This window comes from Argentina silus, assembly GCF_951799395.1.
Source record: "Argentina silus genome assembly, chromosome: 3".
Taxonomy (NCBI): Eukaryota; Metazoa; Chordata; class Actinopteri; order Argentiniformes; family Argentinidae; genus Argentina; species Argentina silus.
In genome coordinates, this window is record NC_139657.1 from 17,841,056 (window position 1) to 17,864,769 (window position 23,714).

At 42.3% G+C, this 23,714-nt stretch overlaps 1 protein-coding gene across 1 annotated transcript; it reads left to right on the plus strand.

Moving 5' to 3' along the window:
- Positions 1 to 551: 551 nt before the first annotated feature.
- Positions 552 to 21,726, plus strand: LOC310802194 (uncharacterized protein; the record flags this gene model as incomplete). Its single annotated transcript, XM_083666487.1, has 36 exons — positions 552 to 568; positions 2,407 to 2,497; positions 3,397 to 3,467; positions 3,846 to 3,948; positions 4,138 to 4,148; positions 4,252 to 4,345; positions 6,998 to 7,022; positions 7,177 to 7,264; positions 7,384 to 7,493; positions 7,948 to 8,023; positions 8,235 to 8,259; positions 8,381 to 8,444; positions 10,067 to 10,439; positions 10,785 to 10,934; positions 11,291 to 11,350; positions 12,452 to 12,731; positions 12,879 to 12,933; positions 13,210 to 13,598; positions 13,642 to 13,900; positions 14,380 to 14,545; positions 16,089 to 16,187; positions 16,428 to 16,582; positions 17,052 to 17,252; positions 17,804 to 18,012; positions 18,148 to 18,198; positions 18,327 to 18,413; positions 18,520 to 18,584; positions 18,774 to 18,896; positions 19,309 to 19,450; positions 19,631 to 19,790; positions 19,942 to 20,039; positions 20,187 to 20,270; positions 20,508 to 20,626; positions 20,859 to 21,005; positions 21,222 to 21,414; positions 21,499 to 21,726. 36 exons carry the CDS (start codon positions 552 to 554, stop codon positions 21,724 to 21,726), a joined length of 4,668 nt encoding a protein of 1,555 aa, XP_083522613.1.
- Positions 21,727 to 23,714: the final 1,988 nt, after the last annotated feature.

The window sequence follows — 23,714 nt, forward strand, 5'->3', positions numbered from 1 at the left end:
CATTTTGTCTTTTACAAAAAAACAACAACATGAATTTATTTTAGTGTAGTAATTAGTCATTCCTTCTAATCTATATTGTGGAGTGGGGGTGCAGAGCAGAGCTGGAGATTGCTTAGCCAATGGAGTTTTACCAGCTGCCCAATCCCCAGTTCTGCTGATACAGAACTGGGGATTGGGCAGCTGGCAGTTGTTTCATACAAAACAACTGCCCATTGCATGTTGAATTTAGCCTTATGAAACTACCAACATTATCACATGGAATAGATGGAAACTATACCAAAAATCTATCCACAGTACAGTATGTGTGTGTGTCTCTCTATGTGTTACTCTGTCATTCATGCTGTAATGCCATGTCCATGTCTCATTCTTGGCAGTCGTCCCTTTGATGGTGACAGACGTGCACAATAGTTAATTCCCCTCCGGCGTGTGAAACTGAGAATACAGGATCCATGTTGCTCAGACTCAGTAATTGGCTCAATGACTACCACTGGCTACTAGAAGGAAAGCTTTTTATACCACCTAACTGTGTCCACACAACAAGTGCTACGTCAATGGCTGTGCACCTACAGTAAGTGAAAATGGTAGACGGACAGTTGTAGTGTGTAAAAGACACTGCCAGTGTTTCCCCTACACACACACACACACACACACACACACACACACACACACACACACACACACCCTACAAAGTGTCAAACAGTGTTTATTGTCAGTTCACTAATCTTTCAGGGAACGTAATTATCTGCCACTCCATGGAACGCACACACGCACACACACACACAAACACACACACACACACACACACACACACACACACACACACACACACACACACACACACACACACACACACACACACACACAGGATCTTAGTGGAACTGGACCTTTTCAGATAAAACAATAGAAAGGTATCCATAGTAAAATTGTCATTTGCATTATGAGTGCACCACTCCGACTGACACCCCCCATGTACCCTTCACCCACGTTAACAAGTCCAAATTAGATTCCGTTGTTTTAATTGTCATCCCATTCACTATCCTACTGGTTTGGGTGTGGGGCTTTAGAACCTCTCGTATGGCCTGTGTGTTATCTCAGTGGGGTAGCGCCGCCCGTCCTTCAAGTCTTAATCCCGTTAGGCGAGCCAGGCTTCATCCTAATCCAGCCAGAGCACTGCTGTCCGTCCCAGGCTCTGGTTCCCCCTCAGGTATGCAGCAACACCACCACTGAACACACAGGTACAGTAAATATATCAATGCATGTTCATGAACCATGCTATATGTGTGTCTGCAACCATTGGATTTACTTAAGGGGTTCCAGCTGTCATTTACGTGCTGCGGTGTACTTATTTTTTTAAACCAAATTGTGATGCATGTGTGTAAATGTTTCACCGGTTTTTGCTCTATTTGTAAGTAGTAGTGGATTGTGTTGTAAAAATGTATGCTGCACACCATAGTTAAAAAACAATGGTATTGAAATAGTTCCTTTTGATGGAGCAAACTTCCGTTGAAGTTAACTCTGTACAGAACAATTCATAGAATATTTTGAGATCACCACTGTTCTTTGCAGGTCGGAAACCTCTCCTTTTGCCAAAATATGCAAGAAAGTTACACTTGTTTGTATTTGCAACATAATGATTGAACTTTGGTACGAGAAAGTAAGAGGCATGGAGCTCTCGCTTTGGTCCTCGGATTAGGTGGTAAAGTATTTAAAACAAGTCAAAAGATCAGGTCACAAGGGAATGTTTTAATCTTTGCAGATTGAGAAAGTCAGTCAGAGATCAGCTGACCAGCACTGGACCTCTACAGGAGTCCATCCCCAGAATATACAGTATTATAGATAAGATGGATGGTGAAGATTATGCCCTGTCCTACATGCCTTTTTACTGTATTTCCTTTCTTCCTGCTTTGTCTTGGGGTTGGTTGACTCAGGATACAAAGTCACTCTTTAATCTACAGAGGCCTTGATTACCCAGCAAAGATGAAAACAGACCAGCCACTTTCATCATCAGGCTCAAGCATTAGAAGCGGTTATCTTTAGGCAGCATATGGAGAGCGATTATTGGCCATGCCAAAGAAACAACAACACGCACAATCACTGCCAGCAAGAGCTAAATAAAGTCAAACATGAGCACACAATCTCGCCTGACTAAAACGGGGCTTTTCGTGCAGAGAACAAATTGCTGATCAAACATTATAATCAGCATGGTCTCTGAAGAGGCTAAAATAAGCTTGACATAAATGAGTGGAAATTACATTACAGTGTCTGAATTACCTTGGTAGCAACTCTGGCACATTTGTATTATGGGATGCCCACCTTGGCATATGTTGTCCTGGTAACGGCAATGATGTACAGTATAGTACATAAACATTTATCGTTGACTGACCTGTTGTCTCATTTTTGTCTCAGGATGTTTAACTGGGTGGTGAAAGTCGTCCCGCAGCCCTCTAATGCCCCTGACACTCTGGGAGAGGAGACCCCCAATGCCCCACCTGCAGCTGTAAGACCAGACTAATCACACTTAATCACATATTCACCCACCTGCAGCTGTAAGACCAGACTAATCACACTTAATCACATATTCACCCACCTGCAGCTGTAAGACCAGACTAATCACACTTAATCACATATTCACCCACCTGCAGCTGTAATTAATTAATTCATTGCATTTATATAGTGCCTTTCTAGACACCCAAAGCACTGACATTGTGAAGGGGAGAAGTTAACTCATCGCTACCAATGTGTAACGCTCTACATTTTTTACATTTATGGCATTTAGCAGACACCTTTATCCAAATACGTTTGTTTAAGTAAGTGAATCATCTATCCAACAGTCACCATAAGACAAAATAATCAATGCTCACACCAGGGACCATTGGCCATTTTTTTTATTTTTTTTATTAATATATATTTTATTAGCAGGAGAGAACTTGTACAGGGGGGTAACAGGGGAGAAGAGGTCTTGGGGTTAGGGTTAGTATAGGGGGGGTAGTGAAGGTGAAGCGGTCATTAGGAGGGACTGTTAAGATGTAGCTTGAAGAGATGGATTTTCAATCTACGGCGGAAGATCGGAAGTGACTCTGCAGTCCTGACCGTTGTGGGAAGCTCATTCCACCAGCTAGGGCACCAGGACAGTGAAAAGCCGTGACCGAGTAGCACGGCCACTGCATCCACGTAGACGCGGCGGTGTCAGGCGGGCAGCCGAGGTGGAGGAGCGGAGTGATCTTGCTCTAGAACAGATGAATCACACCTGATCACATATTCATCCACCTGTGCAGCTGATGATTACCTCAGATAACATTAGTGCCAAAGACACATTTAGGAGCTACTAAAATATTTGTTATTTTTATTGTTCACAATCACCTGATTAGGTCTCTATCTGTTTCTTTCTCCCCTAAGGAAAATAAAGTGTCTAAAGATGCCAAGGCAAAACCAGTGAAACCAGAGGAGGAAGCCTCAGAAGAGAATAGGTAAGTGTGTAAGATGACTGAGCTGATCTTCTTCTACAGTATGTACTGTGCCTGTGTGTGATATTGTGGCTGATAACATGTTTGCTCATGTCAAACTATGTTTTAAAGCCTGGAACCAGATGATTTCATTTCAACCTCCCTGAGGTACAGAAAAAGGAAAGGAAAGGAAAAACAAAGCAAAATTCAGTCTGCTTCAAAGTATTGTGTATTAGGCTTTCAAACCAGAAAATGATGTGTGTGTGTGTGTGTGTGTGTGTGTGTGTGTGTGTGTGTGTGTGTGTGTGTGTGTGTGTGTGTGTGTGTGTGTGTGTGTGTGTGTCTCTCTCTCTCTCTCTCTCTCTCTCTCTCTCTCTCTCTGTCTCTCCCTCTCCATGTCAGTGCTCAGAGTGGAGTGTTGAGCTGGTTCTCCAATGGGTTCGCCAGCTCTCTGCCTCAACCAACAGGCACCCCTCGCCTCAGCAGAGCCAACTCTGATGCCAGGGTGACTTTAATCAATCAATCAATCAATCAATCAATCAGCTGTGCTTAACAATGGTTATTAACCATTCAATGTGTGTTTGAATACAGTGCTCTGGCTGGAAAGAGTTAGTAGAGTTAGTAACATATGAGACTACATATCTTTTCTCTTCTTTCTGTCTTCTTTCTGTCTCTATCCGCCCACCATGGCCAGGAGGGGGAAAGGTATGCATTTTTAGACATTTGTTAAAAAGAAATCATAATTTTCCAAAATTGTCATATCTATCACAGTTTACTGATGATCCCTCATCCCTCCTCCTTCCCGCAGGAATACTGTGATTGGCTGGATTGCCCAGGGGATTGAGATGGTGGTGCCCCAGCCTGACAGCAAGTACAAAGCCACAGATGAGGAGACCACTGAGGTGAGATAGGACAGTTAACTGTTAACCCTGTCTCCTCTATGACAGAGTTCTCTATTTCTTTATAGTACTAGGGCTTATTTTATAGGAATAGAATTCAAATTATACTGGATGTAGGTCGTGGCTTTGTTGTCAGTAGAGTACATTTATCAATGGTGATGGTTAGACGTACAGTATAATTTAGTATTTGTGTACAAACATCAAATAGAGATTCTTAAAGTAATATTGGGTTAGTTATCAGGTTACTTAATACAATTTAAAACAATATACTAAGTACATACAAAATAATGTAGTAGTTAATGAAAAACTTTCTTCCAACATTAAACCAATGAAACCTTACAACTCAGCTCCCTGCTTTATGAATAATTATCTTAATTCAACACAATGCTGTCGCTCGGGTGATAGTAAGCTACAAGATAGCTACAAAATAAGCCTCCTAAGTGACAAATGATACCAACTTAATACCTGGAGAGAGGTTTATGACACTAATCGTCTATAAGAAGATCCATTAGTGTCAGGACATGACCGGGTGCTTAATTCCTTCCTCTCACCAAGATTTATCTCTTGATTTGACAGACCGTACCATTTTAAAAGACTTGAGCCCCTTGTGGGGTCCCTTACTGTAGTTTAACTGTATTCTCGTTCAGGTTCCCGAAGTCAGAAGGGCGAAGGAGTGTATCGCAGAGAACTGTGTAAGTAATAGCACAGCTGAGTAGCATGCTGTACTGTATCTGGGCTGGACACACACCCAGCCCCTGTATCTGAGTAGTCGTTATGTATTAATGCCCTTCATTAATCAATCAACCATAGCATTTGTCCTCTACTTCGTTCAAGAGCTTCACATTTCACCAGAATTCACAATAAAGTTTTTGTTCTTTTAAATCAAGTAAAATAGTGTGAAGCTGTTAAATTGCCATGTGAAGTTAGGGACAAATTGTATGTACAGTATGATTGATGGAATCTACCCTTAGTTGTCTTAGGGGCTTTACACACTACTCCACTACAAGGCCAACCCGAACCGTACTGTGCTGGCTCAGATATTTCTTTTTCACATTCTCCTTTCCAGCACTGTTACAGCAACTATGGTGGATGCGTAACAAGGCCAGCCTAGTACAGCTCAGCTTGGTCCAGCTCTGTAGTGTGAAAAGGGTATACCTGACATGTGCAATAATATAGATAAGTTGTTATATACAACTTATATTCATACATATAGTATATTTATATACTGTACTCCTTTATAACCAGGTCTTGTAATTGAATAATGATACATTTTATAGATAATGTATTAATCCTGACTCTTTTGTAGGTTACTATTTTACAAATAGTAAAATAGTTTCTTAACCTGATAAGTGAATGCATAAGTAATGTTAAATTGTAAAATGTTCATGCATAAATAGCACCATTTCAAATAAATAGATAATATTAGACAGCAGAGGAGCACTTTAAACATAGTGTAATAACATATCAATAAAGCAATCAAACTTTCTTATCAAATGGGTTAAAGTTATGGATAGCAACCCCAGGTGTAAAATAAGAGAATATCGAGTATTGAACTGTCAAGGTGTTAACCAATGTTGTGCGTTGTCACCATATTTGTTTGTTATGGCCATCAAAATGCTAGCAACTAAAATCAGAACCAATAATATGATCAAGGGGTTAGATATTCAGGGCTTAAACACAAGTCTCAATGTATGCAGATGATTCAAGCTTTTTTTTGGAGTCCACAATCCAATTCACTGCTAGGTCTTATTAAGGACTTGGACAACTTCTCTTGTCTCTCTGGATTAAAACCTAATTATGAAAAATGTACTATACTATGTATTGGGTCGAAAGATGCAACAGTTTTTTTAACATACAGTTTACCGATAAAATGGGCTATTCATATCCCAAAATATATAAATGAATTTACTACCATACATGTCAATAAAAAGTTAAAATAGATAACCTTGCAAAGTAGGTATATAGACATTTAGGAGCTATCCATTTATGGAAAAATCACATGTTAACTCCTTACTCATATCTCAGCTCACATATTTACTTATGGCACTACCAATGCCAGATGACTCGTTCTTCAAATCCTATGAAATAAAATTAAACGTGCCTATCTATATAATGAACATGAATATGGGGGGTTGAAATTATTAAATAGCATTGAACCTTTCACTAAAAGCTTCAATCATTCAAAAACTATACTTATACCCAAACAGGTTACTAGATTACTAGATTACATCCTCTATTTAAAAAGGGCCTTTTTGCAACATCTAATTTTCGGTTTGTACAAAGTATCACCCTTCTTAAAACAAGCCATACAAAGTGGTTACAATTAAAATGTTATCCTCCAGAACAGTCAGATCAAATATATTGATTGGAAAAATCTTATGGAAAAAATGTTTCACAACGGAATCATTTTCATCAATGATATTATAAAGGATCGAAATATGATGTCACATAAACAACTTTTAAAAGAACATGAGACTGTATGCTCAATTCAAATAAATTAAATACAAACAAAGCAATCAAATGGTTACAACAATAATATGGTGATACCACAAACATACCCTATATCCTTTATTGTTGTATAAATCTGTTTGATTGTGTATCATTCCCATGCTCTTATACTGCAATTCAAATACGTATCCTGTCTTTTTCTGTCAGGTGTATGATTTAGAAGACATGCCAGGTATGTGTTCCATACAGCATTGTCATTTGTTTGTGTCACAACACTGATTGAGTATAGGTATTCACAGAATAAGCGATGATGATGATCATAGTCATCATCATAGATGATAATCATTATCATCTGATCTATGATATGATCTATATCTCCTGTTCAGATGCGGAGCCCCTCCCTCACATACCTGTGGTGGAGGTATCTTCAGACGATGAGGAGGAGGTGGAGAGTGTCACGCAGTTTCCCCCGAAGTGAGTTAATCACTGACCCCCCCCCCCCTAAATTTCTTAATCCTAATCTTCTCTCTCACGTCCTCCCTCTCTGTCTTTCTCAAACACTACCTTTTCTCCCTGTCTTTTTTGTTGTGTAGAGTGGTTAACTGGATAAAGCATGGTATTGAGAAGGCTCTACCCCAGCCAGTGATACCCCTACCTCCCGGTTTCGTAGAGGTTAACACAGAGAGGTCATCTGCATACACAGGTACCTGTGGGGGTCCAGAAATCACCACATCCACAGACCCAGAACAATAACAAGCTCTAGTTTAGCACTGTTCATGGTCACTCGATACAGAATTGTAGTACATTGACCACTGATCTGTATACCTATCTATATCGTAAGTCATTGACTGATGTGTACAGCACTCTACTGGTTAAGAAACATGTGTAGTTGATGTTGCATACCCAAGGATTTAGTGTGTTTTTCCTTCACAGTTCTGTCACCTCCACCTGAGTCTATTACTAGTGCAGCAAGCCAGGACTCAAAGAGTTCCAAGTAAGTTTCATCCACAGAGAGCACTATTCACGTTGAAGCTATTCCATTCCAGCCATAATGTAGGCTGTCTATATATATATATATATATATATATATATATACAGTATATGTTTCTAAGGACCATTCTGACCATAAGTAAGATGTTGCTCTATCTATCCTACAGTGTTGTGGGCTGGTTTGTACAAGGGCTTGGCCTTAGGATGCCTCAGCCTGTCCAGAAACCTAGAGATGATGTTGAGGTAAGTGATAGGTAGCATCTATTCTTGCTCATCCCTGTGAATCAATCATGAATTAATTGTTTTTTCCACTAGAATTCAGTTTTCCTTGTTAAATGGATGTCATATATAGTGGATGTTATTTAGGGTCATTTTGATGGCATATTGACTTTTCCATGTTTTTATGTTGAGAATTCATTGCAATTGGGCTTCAACTCTTATCTATTATTTCTAGGTTACAGCTGAAGTTCTTCATGCTGGTAAGTGAAAGTTTTGTTCTTGCCTTTACTTTCCTTCATACTTTCAAACTAGGCCCTCATTCTCAGTTAAAAGTAAGAGCAAGTCTTAAAAGACCCAATAGACCGTAAAGATTCTCTACAGGTTCTCAAAAAAGATCACTATGTGAAGGACAGTAAAACCCATCAGCTGCACACTGCAATGCAGGGTAATGTGGAGACCATGTTGTACCATACCAAAATGCTGAGGCTTTATCATACAGTTAGTGTCAGCGTGGTCCTACTATTAGAATACCATGTTACATAAAGTGTTAAGTCACTATGTTAAGTCATGATAGGGTGGCGCTGTTAGTCAGTCTTAGACAGACCCTAACTCAGTCCATCTTCTCCTTCTGTTTCAGGGGGGAAGGCGCTGAGAGCCCCTTAAACAAAAGGAGAAAGAAGACTGGGAAACAGTCTGTCAATCACATACTCCCATAGACAGGCAGACAGACAGAAACAGACAGACAGACAGGCAGACAGACAGACAGAAAGTTTGAGTGACAGACTAACACAAAGAGACAGAGAGAGGCACATGCAGGCAGAAAGAGAGACAGACTTACCCTTTATTGACAGGTAAATAAACAGACAACAGACACATCGCTGCAACAGACAGAGAGATAGACAGACAGACTTACAGACATTGAGAGAAATATGGACACTTTAACAGCTCAACAAGAGCAACCTGGCAGCTGTGAAACATTGCGTTGCATATTGTAGATGTATAACTTTTCTCTGTATGGAAAGCAGTGTATTTAGAATGAAATTGTATATCGTCAATGTACTGTACATGTATAGCAGTGATTTGAGATTAACTGTTATTTTCTTATATACAGCATGAACTAATATGCACTGTGGCATGACACACTCTGTTTTGTTTGAAATGGGTCTTATTAGTCTTCATTGCGGTGATCTTTGTAGTGGTAACTTTAGACACATTAAGAAAGTACAGATATTATTTAACACGTACACTAATAGAACTACTTGGCAGCAACACAGACAGTGATAGAACAATCTTCTTAAGTACCTTTTGTTTGACACATGACAGCTTGATGTTGCCAATCAAAGTGCAATGAGAGATTATGTCTTTTGACACTTTTTTAAATGTGAAGTTAATAGCAGTAGCTGCTCTCAAAGAGCTTATACTACCCAAAACTAAAATGCTAAATCAAGAAAAAGGCCTACAGTATTTTGCCCTTCTGACCCATTTGCCATCGACCTTGAACTGTGAATGTGGCCAACATGTCATATTTTGTTTAGATTTATCAGATTTCATTTACTTGACAGAACCATAATTGTTTGACTTACACTTTGGAAAGTTTGGACCAACACATTCAAGACAAAATTGATCATTATATAATATCTAATATCTAATAAATTGATCGTTATTGAATAAATTTAAGTTTGGACCAACATATTCAAGACAAAATTGATCATTATATAATATAATGCCTGAAAATTACAGGATGATAGCTTTTTGTGAAATATTGTACAAAATAATAAAGATATGATGTGAAATATTTTGTGTGCTTTGTCTAAAGGTCTAGAGATTTGGATCACCTGTGACACTCATGCAGTCTGTTTTTCACACAGTATTTAGTTCCATCAGAGTAAGGAATTGATTAAGGAATTGATTATTGATTTATGTTCTAATTACAGTATCAAATGCACTGTAACTCTTGATGTCAATTGTAAGAGTCCAACCCATAGAGATTGAACACTGTTCTACTGTATTCTCTATGGTCCAACCATAGACAGTGACCTAGCTACTGTATGGGTGCTTGTCCCACAGTCCCTGCTCAACCCAAACCCAAACCCAAACCCAAAGCCAAAGCCCCTGTGGACATGATTCTGGAGGATGTAGACTCTGACGTGGAGGGTCAGAACCAGGAGGTACAATCCAAGGCTGTGCAACCAAAGTCACCTTCTCAGCCTGCCCAGCCCTCACAGTCTGTAGCGTCAACCCAGTCCAGCAAGTCCACAGAGTCACAACCAGAGCAACAAGCACAGACCCGACAGGCAGCGCAGATCCTGAACCTGAACGTGCCCGAGCCTACTAAGACCCCGCAAGAGGATGCTGAGACCCAGACAGGCAGGTGGACCCCCCTCATAGAGAGCATCAAGAAGGAGGCCGAGGGCATCGCCATGGCAAACATGGAGGAACGGTAAGGGAGGGGGCCCAACTATACAAACAAACAATTCCATGTAGGATATCATATTACAAAGAGTCATAATTTTCCATGCTTGTTCCTTACTTTCCACAGTCTGAGTGAGTACAGTAGCTTAGATGAATACAAAGTATGGGGTACACAGGTACACACATTGATACAGAAGTTAGTTTGATAGCTTCTGGTAAGATTAACCTGCAAATTGCACAGGTACATGGGTATGCACATTGATACAGAAGTTAGTTTGTTAATTTCATATAAGATTAACCTGCAAATTACACTCCGCTCCCCCCCCCCCCCCCCCCCCCCCCCCACACACACACACACACACACACACCCCAGTCTCATGCAGGAGCGTGTGGAGATGGCGAAGATGGCAGAGGAGGTGGCCAGACAGACGGCTGAGACGGCTATCAGACAGATGAACAATGGTTCCATCAGGCTTTCCTTGCAGAGCCAGGAGATGATCCTGGAGGAGGACCTTGACGGAGAGTAAGTTCTCACAACTCAGAATCACTTGACTTGATTACAGATGTCCTTTATCATTGTGGGCTCATCTGGAGGTAAGCCTGTCCAACATGGCTTGTTTGTGCTTATAGCCAGTGTTTCCCCTACATGCGCGCACACACACACACACACACACACACACACACCTGGATCTGTTTTGCCCTACCTAAAACATTTTGGCTTACTCAATATAACTCAATATCACATATTTGTTATTATTATAATGGCAGCCCTTAGATGTGAATTTGGGGTATCTATAAGAAACAATCTGAAAAACACTGGCTTATACTATATGAAGAGACCTATGTTGTGTCTCATCTGCACTGTCATGCCCTGAACAGGTTACAGGTGCTACAGGAGGATGAGAATGAGGTGGAGCACACTCAGAATGAAATGACAGCGTAAGACTGGTCAACCCATCATTTTCTGAACTGGGAAACTATTCCATGCCCTTTTAAGTTCACCCTTGAGGGTGAAAAACAAAAGTGTTGAGGGTATTATAAAAGAGAGAACGAGATGAGAGATACATAAATCTCCCTCTGCAGAACCTTGGAAAGTGTTCTGTGCAATAGTTTGTAGTAGACAATGTTGTTAGTTGTGTGTTGTTCTTTAGACTTCCCCAATGCCATAATAAGCAGCAATCTATCAGTCAGCCTCAGGTAATCATCACATCAATCATTTTCATGTCCAGTCTTGCTCTAAATCCCTGGTGGATGCTCATTAATGATTCCCGGTTTAGCATCATTTTACCATCATAGCAACCACATCGCTTCCCCTGGTAACCACGGGTCCCTTCTCGACAGTTACCCTAGTAACTGATCGCGCCTAATGTTTTCCGCCTCATCGCGGGTGAGGGATGGCGCAGCTCTTTGGCTCACCTAGCGAATCGAATGAGGGATATGATTCTCTCTGTTGCAGAGAACTTTTAATTCTAGCCGATTTGATATTGATTTCGACCCACATCATGTTCATGAATATTCCTGGAAAATATGCGTCTTTGCTTGGAAATGATTACATAATACACTCGACATTTCTCAGTGTCCAAGTGAGTACTCAGCTCTCAGTTACTGCATGCGAGTATTTTTATAGCCTACCGACTGTGGAATATTCCTTCTTTGGCATTTTTAACTTAAGGCCAAATTGTTGACAAAATAAATGTCAGACAATACTTACGTAAATTCCCAACTTCATTCTTATTTCTCTCGACGTGTGAAGCCTACTAAAGCTGGTTTCTAGTTGGATTGTATAACGCAGAGTTTTAATGACAATTAGGCTGATGTTTTTATCCATGCAATGGATGAAATGATGTTAGGACAAATCTTTACAAGAGTGATGATTTCTCTTTAACTTTAGCGACATTGAGTTGAGATTTTTTGTTTGTGTGCGCGCCTGCATGCATGTGTTTGTGCCTGTTTGTACATGCATTGCACAAACAGACAATGCATGCTTGTGTTGATGCACATTCTCTGATGTGACCCTTACCTGCTTCCTTGACCCTATAGGTGCCAGGAATGCCCTGCTGAGGAGGAAGCCGCAGAGGCACCAGAGAGTGCCCCTGAGTTAGAGCCTGGAGACTCTGCACCACCCACCATCGAACCAGAACCACAGAAGGAGCCAGAGCCTCAGACAGCCTCCCCATCCCCTCCCCCTTCCCCAAAGCCAGCTAAGACAGCAGATCCTGACCCAGAACCAGCAACCCAGGACTCCAAAAAAGAACCAGAGCCTGTGACCCAGCAACCACAGAGGACAGAGGACAGCATAACACCCGACACAGCTACCAAGGTAATATCCTTGGATTGGAACCATTGTTTACTGTATGTGTTTTCCCCTGTGGCCTGTGCAGCAGTGCTAGCTTACCTGTCGCTAATTTCTATTCACTGCCACTGGTCCCCTGTCTGTCACTCATGACTGTTCCTTTCTGCTGCTTAGCTGTCGCTACAGGAGGAGGGGGAGGCTGCAGAGGAGAGGTGTGGTCACTGTGGTGGTGAGTACCTTCTGTTTCATGCTTATGTCTTTAATGTTGTATTCACATTGGAATTTTCCCACAATGGACTGACATTTCCTTACCTTGAGGACTGTGGTGTGTGTGTGTGTGTGTGTGTGTGTGTGTGTGTGTGTGTGTGTGTGTGTGTGTGTGTGTGTGTGTGGGTGTGTACTTGTGGGTGTGCATGTGCGCTTGTGTGTGTGCATGTGTGAGTGGGGGTGTGGATGTGTGTGTAATGCTGCCTATTTGACTGACAGTGCTATCCTCTCCACCCAGTCCCTGCCAGCTGCGATGCAGTAAGGGGCTGTCTCATGCGTATACCTCACGCGCCTGAGTGCTTAAACAGCTGCAGCAACCTGCTGAAAGAGAATGACATCACCCCTCTCAAACTGCCCTCCATGCCCCAGATCCCCACCAACCTCTCCCAGATAACCCCCTCCCTCCCCCCAGAGCTGGCTGTAATAACCCAGGAACTGTCTGAGATCCCCCAGCGCCTCACCCAATTGCCACAACGCTTCATCCAACAGTTCTCCTCACTACCACGGTTCCCTAGGTTCCCCCAGCAGTTTCCCAGTATAGGTATCCCCCAGGGGCTGCCCAAACTCCCCAGTCTGCCCCAGAGCCTGTCCCAGCTGTCTGAACGCGCCCATCGCTACTACCTGAACGTCCAGAACCGCCTCAACAGCCTTATGCCCCAGGATGCCTAAGCAACAGAAGCAGCAGAACCAAGACCTGGAGTTGGACCGCCTGGTCCGCCACGCCCCCCTCCCTCACCACCCCCACCACCCCCTGAGTCGCACCCCCTCCCCATGCTCCCCCGGTAGTACCCTGGACCTGCCTAATGTACCCTCCTATCCCCGCCTGCCCCCCATCAGCCTCTCCAGACAGCTCTCAGGGCTCTCCAACCCCGCATTCCACATCGAGGACGACCCCAGCTCAGCACGACCCACCTCTGCGCGACCCTCAGGTGAATCAGCAGCCCAGATGCTGCTCTCATGCTGCCCCACTCAGCGCTATGCCAAGCTAAGCTAAGCTAAGCTCTGCTGTGCTATGCCATATGCGATGCTGCAGTCAGTCAGTTGTTGGAGTATATCCACTAACACTGTGTTGGTCATCATTGTTTTGTTTGAATTATGTTCCACATGTTCCAACATCCTAGAAACATAAGTTTCTTGCTTTAAATGAAACATTACTACTGTGACCTCTATATTCTGCGTTGTTCTAGATGTGTCTCAGTTAAGTGTCTCTTGAATCTCAAGTGTCATTTTTGCTCTGACAAAAGGAGGAAGACTCACTGAGAATGTGATACTTGTTGTGTATTGCGTTGTATTGTGTAGACTACCACAGTACATAAGGCTCATCATTAGCAGCTCCTGTGTTCCTTGTGATGACATCCTCAGAGGACTGTAGAGTCACACAGTGTGTTCCTATGGCCTTGTTCCCCAGAGAGCTCCAGGCTCAGTGTCCACCCTGCAGTCAATGTGGAGGATGTGGACTCAGGCGGTGAGCAGCAGGTAGGGGGGCACCGACATATCCCTGAAATCCTCATCCCCCAGGACCCCAACATCAAGACCCTGACTGTACCCAGGGTCTCCAAAGCCAGCCGCCAGAGGTGAGCCTCCCACCCTCCCGTCTCATTATCATAGAAATAGAATCCTATTCTATAATTCTATAACCATGGTCACCACTTGTCTCTGATAACTTACTGTGGTGATTGCTCTGAATAATGGCACTAGGGTAAATATGGACTGAGGATATTGTAAAAAAGTATTGCGAGTACATCATTGCCAACTCTTCCATGCATACATGCATGATGATACTATAGTGATCTTTCATATTCCCTGTCTCTCTGTGTTCTTTCTCTCTTCCATATTGCTTTGGCCCCAAAAACAGCAAAGTTGCTGATAAAGAGTAAGATTGGAGCATGGATGTACTGTACAGTAGTAGATATTAGACTGTTTCCAGAGTGCAATGGCTTTTGATTTATTTGACGGATAGCCCCCCACACACACACACACACACTCTCAGTAGACATGTCTCTAGTGTCCCTTATCCCTCTACTGTCTGTGTCTCTGAGAAGCATCTTACTCTGTGTTTGTAGTTCTCAGTTATGCTGTTCTATGTTGTGCTGTACTGTGCTGTACTGATTGTGTTATTATTTTGTTCTATACTATATTCTATTGACTGCTTTATGGCTGTCAGTCATGTCAATAGTAAGTGCAATAAACAGATGAGTTATATCTTGCACTGTCGTCAGTATGTCATCTGCTTAGCGTCCTACCTGGAGCTCAGTACTTGTACATGAGTCGACACCTCCGTTTTTACATATTCAATCACATTCACTTTTATAGGTTCTCAAATATATTCAATGCACTCCATTATGTCAATTTTAAACACTATAATGCCACCATTTTTTTTATTGTTCCTTGAGGCAGTCACTTTATGACTCTCCATCTCTTTTTCTCTGATTTGCATCGTCTGTCCCTCCTCACCATCTCCCCCACTGCACTGACTACCTCCCACATCTCTCACATCAATACACCCCCACATATTCCACACATACTCTCTCCTCTGTCCCTGTTGATGGAACCATGGGCGGACCTAGTGAGAAGAAACCAAGGAATATCTGGACCAAGATGTAAGATATGTAATCATTATCACATAGTCCAGGATTCATCAATCTATATGTCACCATTCATAACATCATTAGAAACCCATCAATGACTTCACCTCTTCCGCTTCACCCATATGCATGGTGTAGAGTCTCAATAGCTCAAGCTCAGAAACGCTCAGAGCTTCATTCAGTGTACAAGTGTGAGGTTTGTTCAACTCATCTCAATCCATTGTGATGGAATGTTCAGCCGACATCAGTCCATCATGTTTAACCTACATCAGTTGATCAATACACTGTGTCAATGGGGAAAATAGCAAGAAATATTCTAAAGAAAAAACAGGGTCGAAATGATTCTGTAGGAGCCTCAGAATCTCTCTCTCTCTCTCTCTCTCTCTCTCTCTCTCTCTCTCTCTCTCTCTCTCTCTCTCTCTCTCTCTCTCTCATCCTCTCTCTATTTCTCTCTACTCTTTGTGTCTGTATCAGCTCTCCAGTGTCTTACTGTACTACAGCACTGTTTCCTGATCCTGCGTTCCCTCCTCAGAAAGAAGCTTTACTCCCAGAGTGAGGATGATGAAGATGAAACAGAGACCGCCGTGAGGGCTTGGCCCAGCCAGTCCAGCATCTATAGTGGAGATGATGGGTGAATACTGACATTTCCACATTACTCTTGTTAAAAATGACTCTCATACACATTTCAGTTCTTATAGTTCACCTTGGTCACAGAATTACCTTTCTCAAAGACATCAGTGAGTGTTGTTGTTGTTGTTTGCATGTTTCCATGCATTTAGAAATTATATTTGTATGTTCACCATAAGAAAACTCAAGGAAAGTGTTTCATTAGGTGTGTGTGTGCTTACTGCTAACACTGAGATGCTTTCAGGTTAAAGGAGCGTCCAGCCTCGTCTGCTAGCCAGGCTAGCACTGTGGTGAATGAGCGCCTGCAGGAGCTGGTCAAGATGTTTAAGGAGAGGACGGAGAAGGCCAAAGAGAAACTCATAGATCCTGATGACTCTGATGAGGACAGCCCCCCAGCCTGTGAGTGATACATAACATACATAGCACAGCTAGACACAGGTACAATGCGATGCTGTTAAAAACACAGAGCATACAGACAATGGCCCCCATTTTGACAACACTTCAGAGCAGTCTAACAATTTTCTCAAAACCCTTTGTCATATAGCATTATTGACTTAATCCATTTTCAGACACAGACTTCATGATATTTGGCATTTCATCATGACTTAAAGCTGAAATAAATTCAAGACTATACATGTTTGTATTCAATCTATCAAGCATCAGTTAGCTTGAAATATCTTGGATATCAGGTCAAATAAACATCAGGTTGAGGTCAATTGGGCCTTGGCTAAAGAAGGCACCTGTTGTGAAGGGGTTAACTTTTATTTCCAGGTGCAAACACACAGCCACAGGTACATCAACCACAACCTCTTTAACCTGACCTTTCACCGTTGACCTGTGGCTCTCATCTGTGACCTCTGACCTGCAGCCCCAGCCAAGACAGCTGCAGCACCTCCTCCTGCGCCTCCAGAGGAGCAGAAGGAGGAGGAGGAGGCACATCCAGCCCCTTCTGACAGGGAGGTGGAGGAACAGCCCCCCAAGTCTAGGCTGTGCTGCAAGGTGACCCCCCCTCGCTGGATACGAGCCCTGCTGCAGTACCGCTTTCCCTCTAGCATCGACCCCTTCACCAGTGAGCTCCCCGCCCGCCGCCTAGAGTGCCTCCTCTACTTCTACTACTCCTTTCTCATTCTCCTGCTTTATTCCTCTCTCTCTCTCTCTCTCTCTCTCTCTCTCTCTCTCTCTCTCTCTCTCTCTCTCTCCACCTCCTGCTTCATTCCTCCTTTCTCCTCTAGTTTCTCTCTCCACTTCCTGTAGTTTCTTGCTTTCTCCTTTTCCCCTTCCCTCTTCCTCACTCACCCTATTCCGCCCTCCTCTGGCATATATGCTTCTTCTCTATTTTGAGTCTTCCTGTACCAGCTTTTATCTGAGTGTTTGGCTCCTCCAAGTGGTTGATCCCTTGGTTTATCTCTCAAAGACTTTAGTATACGTTTGTGCCCAGTCTGGTGCTTTCATACCTATACTCTCTCTTGTACTGTATATGGAGGGTGAATTAGGCTTTACTGTCTTTGACTCTCTGTATACCACAGAGCTAGAATAAGAATACTAGAATAAGAGCTAGAAACAGAATACAAATCAATATAATATGTAACTCTGGTAAAACCCCCTGTGTTCTGTCCTTAGATCTGGTTTATGTGTTGTGGCTGTTTTTCGTCACCTTGGCCTGGAACTGGAACGTGTGGCTGATTCCAGTGCGCTGGGCCTTCCCCTACCAGACCCCCAGTAACATCTACCTGTGGCTGCTCACCGACTACCTGTGTGACCTCATCTACATTCTGGACATCCTGGTCTTCCAGCCCCGCCTGCAGTTTGTCCGCGGCGGAGACATTGTGGTGAGATGTCACCACACACTCACACTAATGAAGTTTTTACATAGATATTCACAAAGTCATGCATGTTGTATACTGTACAGTACATCACACTCTACTCACATGCATTGAAGTATGTCTTTTTATTGTCCATTGCAGTGTGACAAAAAGGACATGAGAGTGAATTACATAAAATCCTTCCGGTTCAGGGTAAAATTTCAATTATTTTCATCACTGAATGATAATATTGTTGTAAATGAGACAATTTTACCATATTATAATGTTTGACTTAGTTTCCTGACAGTATATGTGTTCGTCTGTGTTTCTCTGTGTTACAGATGGATGTTGTCAGTCTTGTTCCTCTGGAGTTTTTCTATTTCAGAACTGGGATCAACCCTCTCCTCCGCTTTCCACGGCTACTAAAGGTAAGGCTCTCCAGTGTGTGTGGTACATAAAATCATAATATTCTTCATCAATTCAAATACTGTTCATCTATGGCATCTAACATTTTCACTTCTGATGCTTTTCTAGATCAATTCTTTCTTTGAGTTCAATGAGCGACTTGAGGCCATCCTGACCAATGCCTACGTATACAGGTACAGAAAATACATACTTTGTAAACTGTAGTCATATTCTTCACACTTTGTCTATCACCATTCTCAGGGCTTCGTTTTTATTATTTTATTGTATTATACAATAAGCCAAGGTCTTAGGTTTGGTCTTAGATAAAACCAAAAGGAAGCTCTGTATAAGAATCTCTCTCTCCAACTTTCTCATTCGACCAGAGTGATCCGGACCACGACCTACCTGCTGTACTGCCTGCACATTAACGCCTGCCTGTTCTACTGGGGGTCTGCCTATGAAGGACTCGGCTCCACCAAGTGGGTCTATGATGGGAAGGGCAACAGGTGGGTGGATGATCAACTATTATCACTATCTTCTTCATCATGTCTTTCCCCTTTATCATCATCGTTATTATAATCAACATGATCTTCTTCATTTAATCTCCCGTCGTCGTCGTCATCATCATAACCACGATCATCATTATCATCATCATCATAAACGTCATCATCATCATCACCACAACAACCACCACCACCACCACCATCATCATCATCATCACCACAACCACCACCACCATCATCATCATCATCACCACCATCATCATCATCATCATCGTTGTCATCATCACCACAATTACCACCACCACCACCATCATCATCGTTATCATTATTATCATCATCATTACATCTTCACACTATTGTATTCCTTACCATTCTCATAGCCAGACAACGTTTTTCCTGTTTCCATGTGTTTCAGTTACATCCGCTGCTATTACTTTGCTGTGAAGACCCTAATCACCATAGGTGGACTGCCTGACCCGACAACGCTCTTTGAGATTGTGTTTCAACTCATCAACTACTTTGTTGGAGTATTTGCCTTCTCCATCATGATTGGACAGGTTGGTTAATAATTTGATGAATATGTTTGGAGATTTGATTGGCCTACTTGATCCAAGCCCAAAACCTTCCAGACAATGTTTTGCTCTCACAGTATGAGCTGATTACAGTTTTAGATTTTCGACCGGCAGTTTCAATTGGTATTGACTCAGGTTTGGCCAATGGCGATCAATCTCTTACAGATGAGAGATGTGGTTGGTGCAGCCACAGCAGGACAGACATACTACCGGGCCTGCATGGACAACACTGTGAGATACATGGCCTCCTACCGCATTCCCAAAGACGTCCAGAACAGGGTCAAAACCTGGTACAACTACACCTGGCAGTCCCAGGGCATGCTGGGTACGGTGATGTCATTTCATTGCTTATTACTAACTACCTACGCAATTCTGAGAGCAGCTTTAAACAATTTTTTATGTTAGGTTTACTTCAGTATCATAGACAGTATATCTGGATTGTTTATGACTATGGTTGACTGTGTTTGTTCATATAGATGAGCAGGAGCTTCTGGTCCAGCTGCCAGATAAGATGAGGCTGGACATCGCTGTGGACGTCAACTACTCCATCGTCAGTAAAGTGGCCCTCTTCCAGGTGAGTAAGCGTCAGGGTCACGTTGAATCTGTCTTTCTCAGAATATGATAAGAGGAACACTACAATGAAAAACCACCACCACCACCACCACCACGGCTGTGTTACTGTATCTCTCTGTATTTCTCACCCTGGCCTCTGTCCCACCAGGGTTGTGACAGACAGATGATCTTTGATATGCTGAAGAGACTGAGGTCTGTTGTCTACCTCCCAGGGGACTACGTCTGCAAAAAGGTAAAGGTCCAAAGCATGATGGGATAGGCTAGCTTTCCCACCTACCCAGCCTGTGTGTATGTGATGCCATTTATATATATTCACTGTACAGTGTGCTCTCTGCTGCTGATGTTGTAGCTGTAATACAGACGATTAATAGGTGTATGCCTCCCTACTCTGTTACAGCCTTAGATCGTACAATACAGAATCTATACAGGTACATATTCACCACTTGTCTAACCCCCCTGTGTGGTGCAGGGTGAGGTGGGACGGGAGATGTACATCATCAAGGCCGGGGAGGTTCAGGTGGTGGGCGGGCCGGACGGGAAGACCATATTTGTGACGCTGAAGGCGGGGTCTGTGTTTGGGGAGATCAGGTGAGCATCCTGAATCTAGGTTCTAGAATCTACATGTTCTCTGTCTCAAATGCCACTTTAGACTGTCTCCTTTATGTTTGATCTTTACTAATGTCTCCTCTCTGATTGGACCTTTACATTTGGTCCACCTTTAACTTCTTTAAAAGTGCATTATATATATATATATATATATATATATATATATATATATATAAAGAGCTTTATATATAAATGCCCTCTCTGTGATTGGTAGCTTGCTGGCAGTGGGCGGAGGGAACAGACGCACGGCGAACGTGGTGGCACACGGCTTCGCTAACCTGTTCATCCTGGACAAGAAGGACCTCAACGACATCCTGGTACATTATCCAGAGTCCCAGAAGCTGCTCCGCAAGAAAGCCAGGTGAGAGAGAGAGAGTTCATAGCCAATTCTAGGGTCATTTACAGTATGGGAATTCACTGATATTTACATTGTCTAACTGGACCCCATAAACAGGTTCAATGATAAGGTTGAATCTTTCACTGTATGATAATTTTTGTCTCAATGGGTCACACATGTTTAGTTTGTACCTTAATATTACCTTAGGAATGACTGCTTATGTGATGTTTCTGACCACAGGAAGATGCTGACGAAGGATAAGAAGCCGGAGCCTAAAGTAGAGACGAAGCAGCCGTCCCAGGTGATTCCTCCCCGAGCAGAGACGCCCAAGCTACTCAAAGCTGCTCTGGAGATGACAGGGAAATCAGGTCTCAAGGGAACCCTTGCCAAGATCAAGGAGAAGACCCAGAACAAATCCAGCATTTCTCTACAGGTGCGGTATTTATTTACACACACACACACACACACACTCTCACAGTTGAGACTGACTTCTCCAAACTCCTTTTGTTTCAAACAGCCCTCCATCTCCTCGTCCCAGCCTCCCCCATCTCCCATCTCCTCCAGCCTGGACCCGGAGTGCAAGGCTGATGCTGTGTCCCCAACCTCAGACAGCTCCATGCTGCTCCCCACCACCTCCCAGTGTCACAACAATCAGGCTCCCTCCATGGAGCAGGGCCAAAATGAGGGAGAGGAAGATGAGGAGCCAGCAGAGAGTGGGAAGAAGAAAGAAAAGAAGAAGCCATGATGTGTAGTCACAAAATGCTCTCTCTATGTAACCCAAGGTAAGCGGTCATTCCTCCCTCTGCATACTGCTGTAGAGAGAGAGAGAGAGAGAGAGAGAGAGGGAGAGAGAGAGAGAGAGAGTGGGAGAGAGATAAAGAGATCAGGGATCAGTGATCAGAGAGAAACATACTGTAGGTCCTGCAGATCATCCTGTCATGTTTCAGGAGTCTGAGATACTGGGCAAAAAGTACAGGCCTGTGGGCCAATTGTCTCTAGGAGATCTAATACAATAAATATGTTCCTCAACACTCCTCATGACTCCTATCTGACCCATACTGTGCTCTGACGCATTAATGTTACTTACACAGGGGGCACTCTTGTCATTACTGATGTAATTTTTACATTGCACTGTATGTTGGTATTTACAATCCCAGGGGTGAATGTACCATTCAGCAATAATTGGTGATAATTGGTCTTATCTTGTTTGGATGAGATCACACAAGGTAGAAGTGTGTGTGTGTGTGTGTGTGTGTGTGTGTGTGTGTGTGTGTGTGTGTGTGTGTGTGTGTGTGTCAGGGGTGTGTGTGTGTGGGGGGGGGGGGGGGGTGTCATCTTAGGGGTCTCCAGGTCTGTTGTTCTGTCTGCTCTCAATAACAAATGCCTTTTCCTAAACCTCAGTATTTGTTGATTTTATTTTGTATTTATTCAGCTAAGGGGAAAGACATTTGTCATGAGTAAACCATCATATCCACTGGTTAATTCCATTTGTTCTTGGCATATGTGGAAATGTTGGGTTTTATTCTTTCAATGTGAGGGAATATTTTGCTAATGTTGATAAGAAATGTTTACAATGTTTTGTAAAGATGAAACATTGTTTATAGTTTTGCCTTATTTTTGGGTGTCTGGGTGTTTAGTCTATAGCTTGGAAAGTGTGTCAAATGGATCACAATTTAATTCAATCTGAAATGTGGAAAAAGAGACTCATGGACTATTGTTACAATGGAAATAAGAACTTTGTTTATAAATGATGTTTTGTATGCAGAAAGGTAGTAGTGCAGCTAATACTTTTACTTAGCAAAGACTTATGCTTCTTTATAAGTTCATCAGCATGCCAGACAATCACAGATGATTTACCTTTAGAGCCAGCAGCTACAATGTAGTTACTTTAACATAATGTAATTCAAGGTCCAATATGTTTTAGATTAGACTGTACTTTATTGCCTACGTCATATGTGATTGTCTGGCATGGTGATATACTCATAAAGACACTCGCCCATCATAAAGAACCATAACTGACATTTAAATAAAAGGATTAGCTGCACTACTACCTTTCTGCATACAAAATATAATTTACAAACAAAACTGCTTTTTCCATTGTAACAGTAGTTACAAATTAACGACAATAAAGTACAATTTAATCTAAAACATATTGGATATATTTCAGCAACCCTGAAATTATAATCTTCAGAAATTATAATGATGGTTAAAACACTTTGGTACATGACAGATTAGTTTCAAAAATACTGTTTCTTCTTTTTAATAATCAGATAATTCACATGAAGACTGTCCCCAATCCATATACTGTATGAACATTTTTATGTTAGAGAGGTTTTTGTTATCTGTTTGATATCCATTCTACTATATATGACAATATACAGTATAAGAGTTCCACTAGACTAAATGCATTTTCATTTTCTTACAATATCTAATAACTGTTGAACCAAATGTTGTTTGATAAATTCTGGGCTTGTAAATAAAGATAATGTGCATTTTACATTAGTTTGTACATGTAGGATGCTGTACTTATAGCCTAGTGTGTTTTCCTGCAATCAATTCAAGGTTTATCATAATTGTACATGATGCTAAATTGACCCTCAGAATACTTAGGGTATAAAAACCAGCTACTGAAACTGCCAGCAATCTGTAGATTCTATATGAATATTGTTAGCTTAGTGATGGACATGTTTGTGTGTTATAGGTGACATAAAAGCGTGCAAAGAAGACATAAAA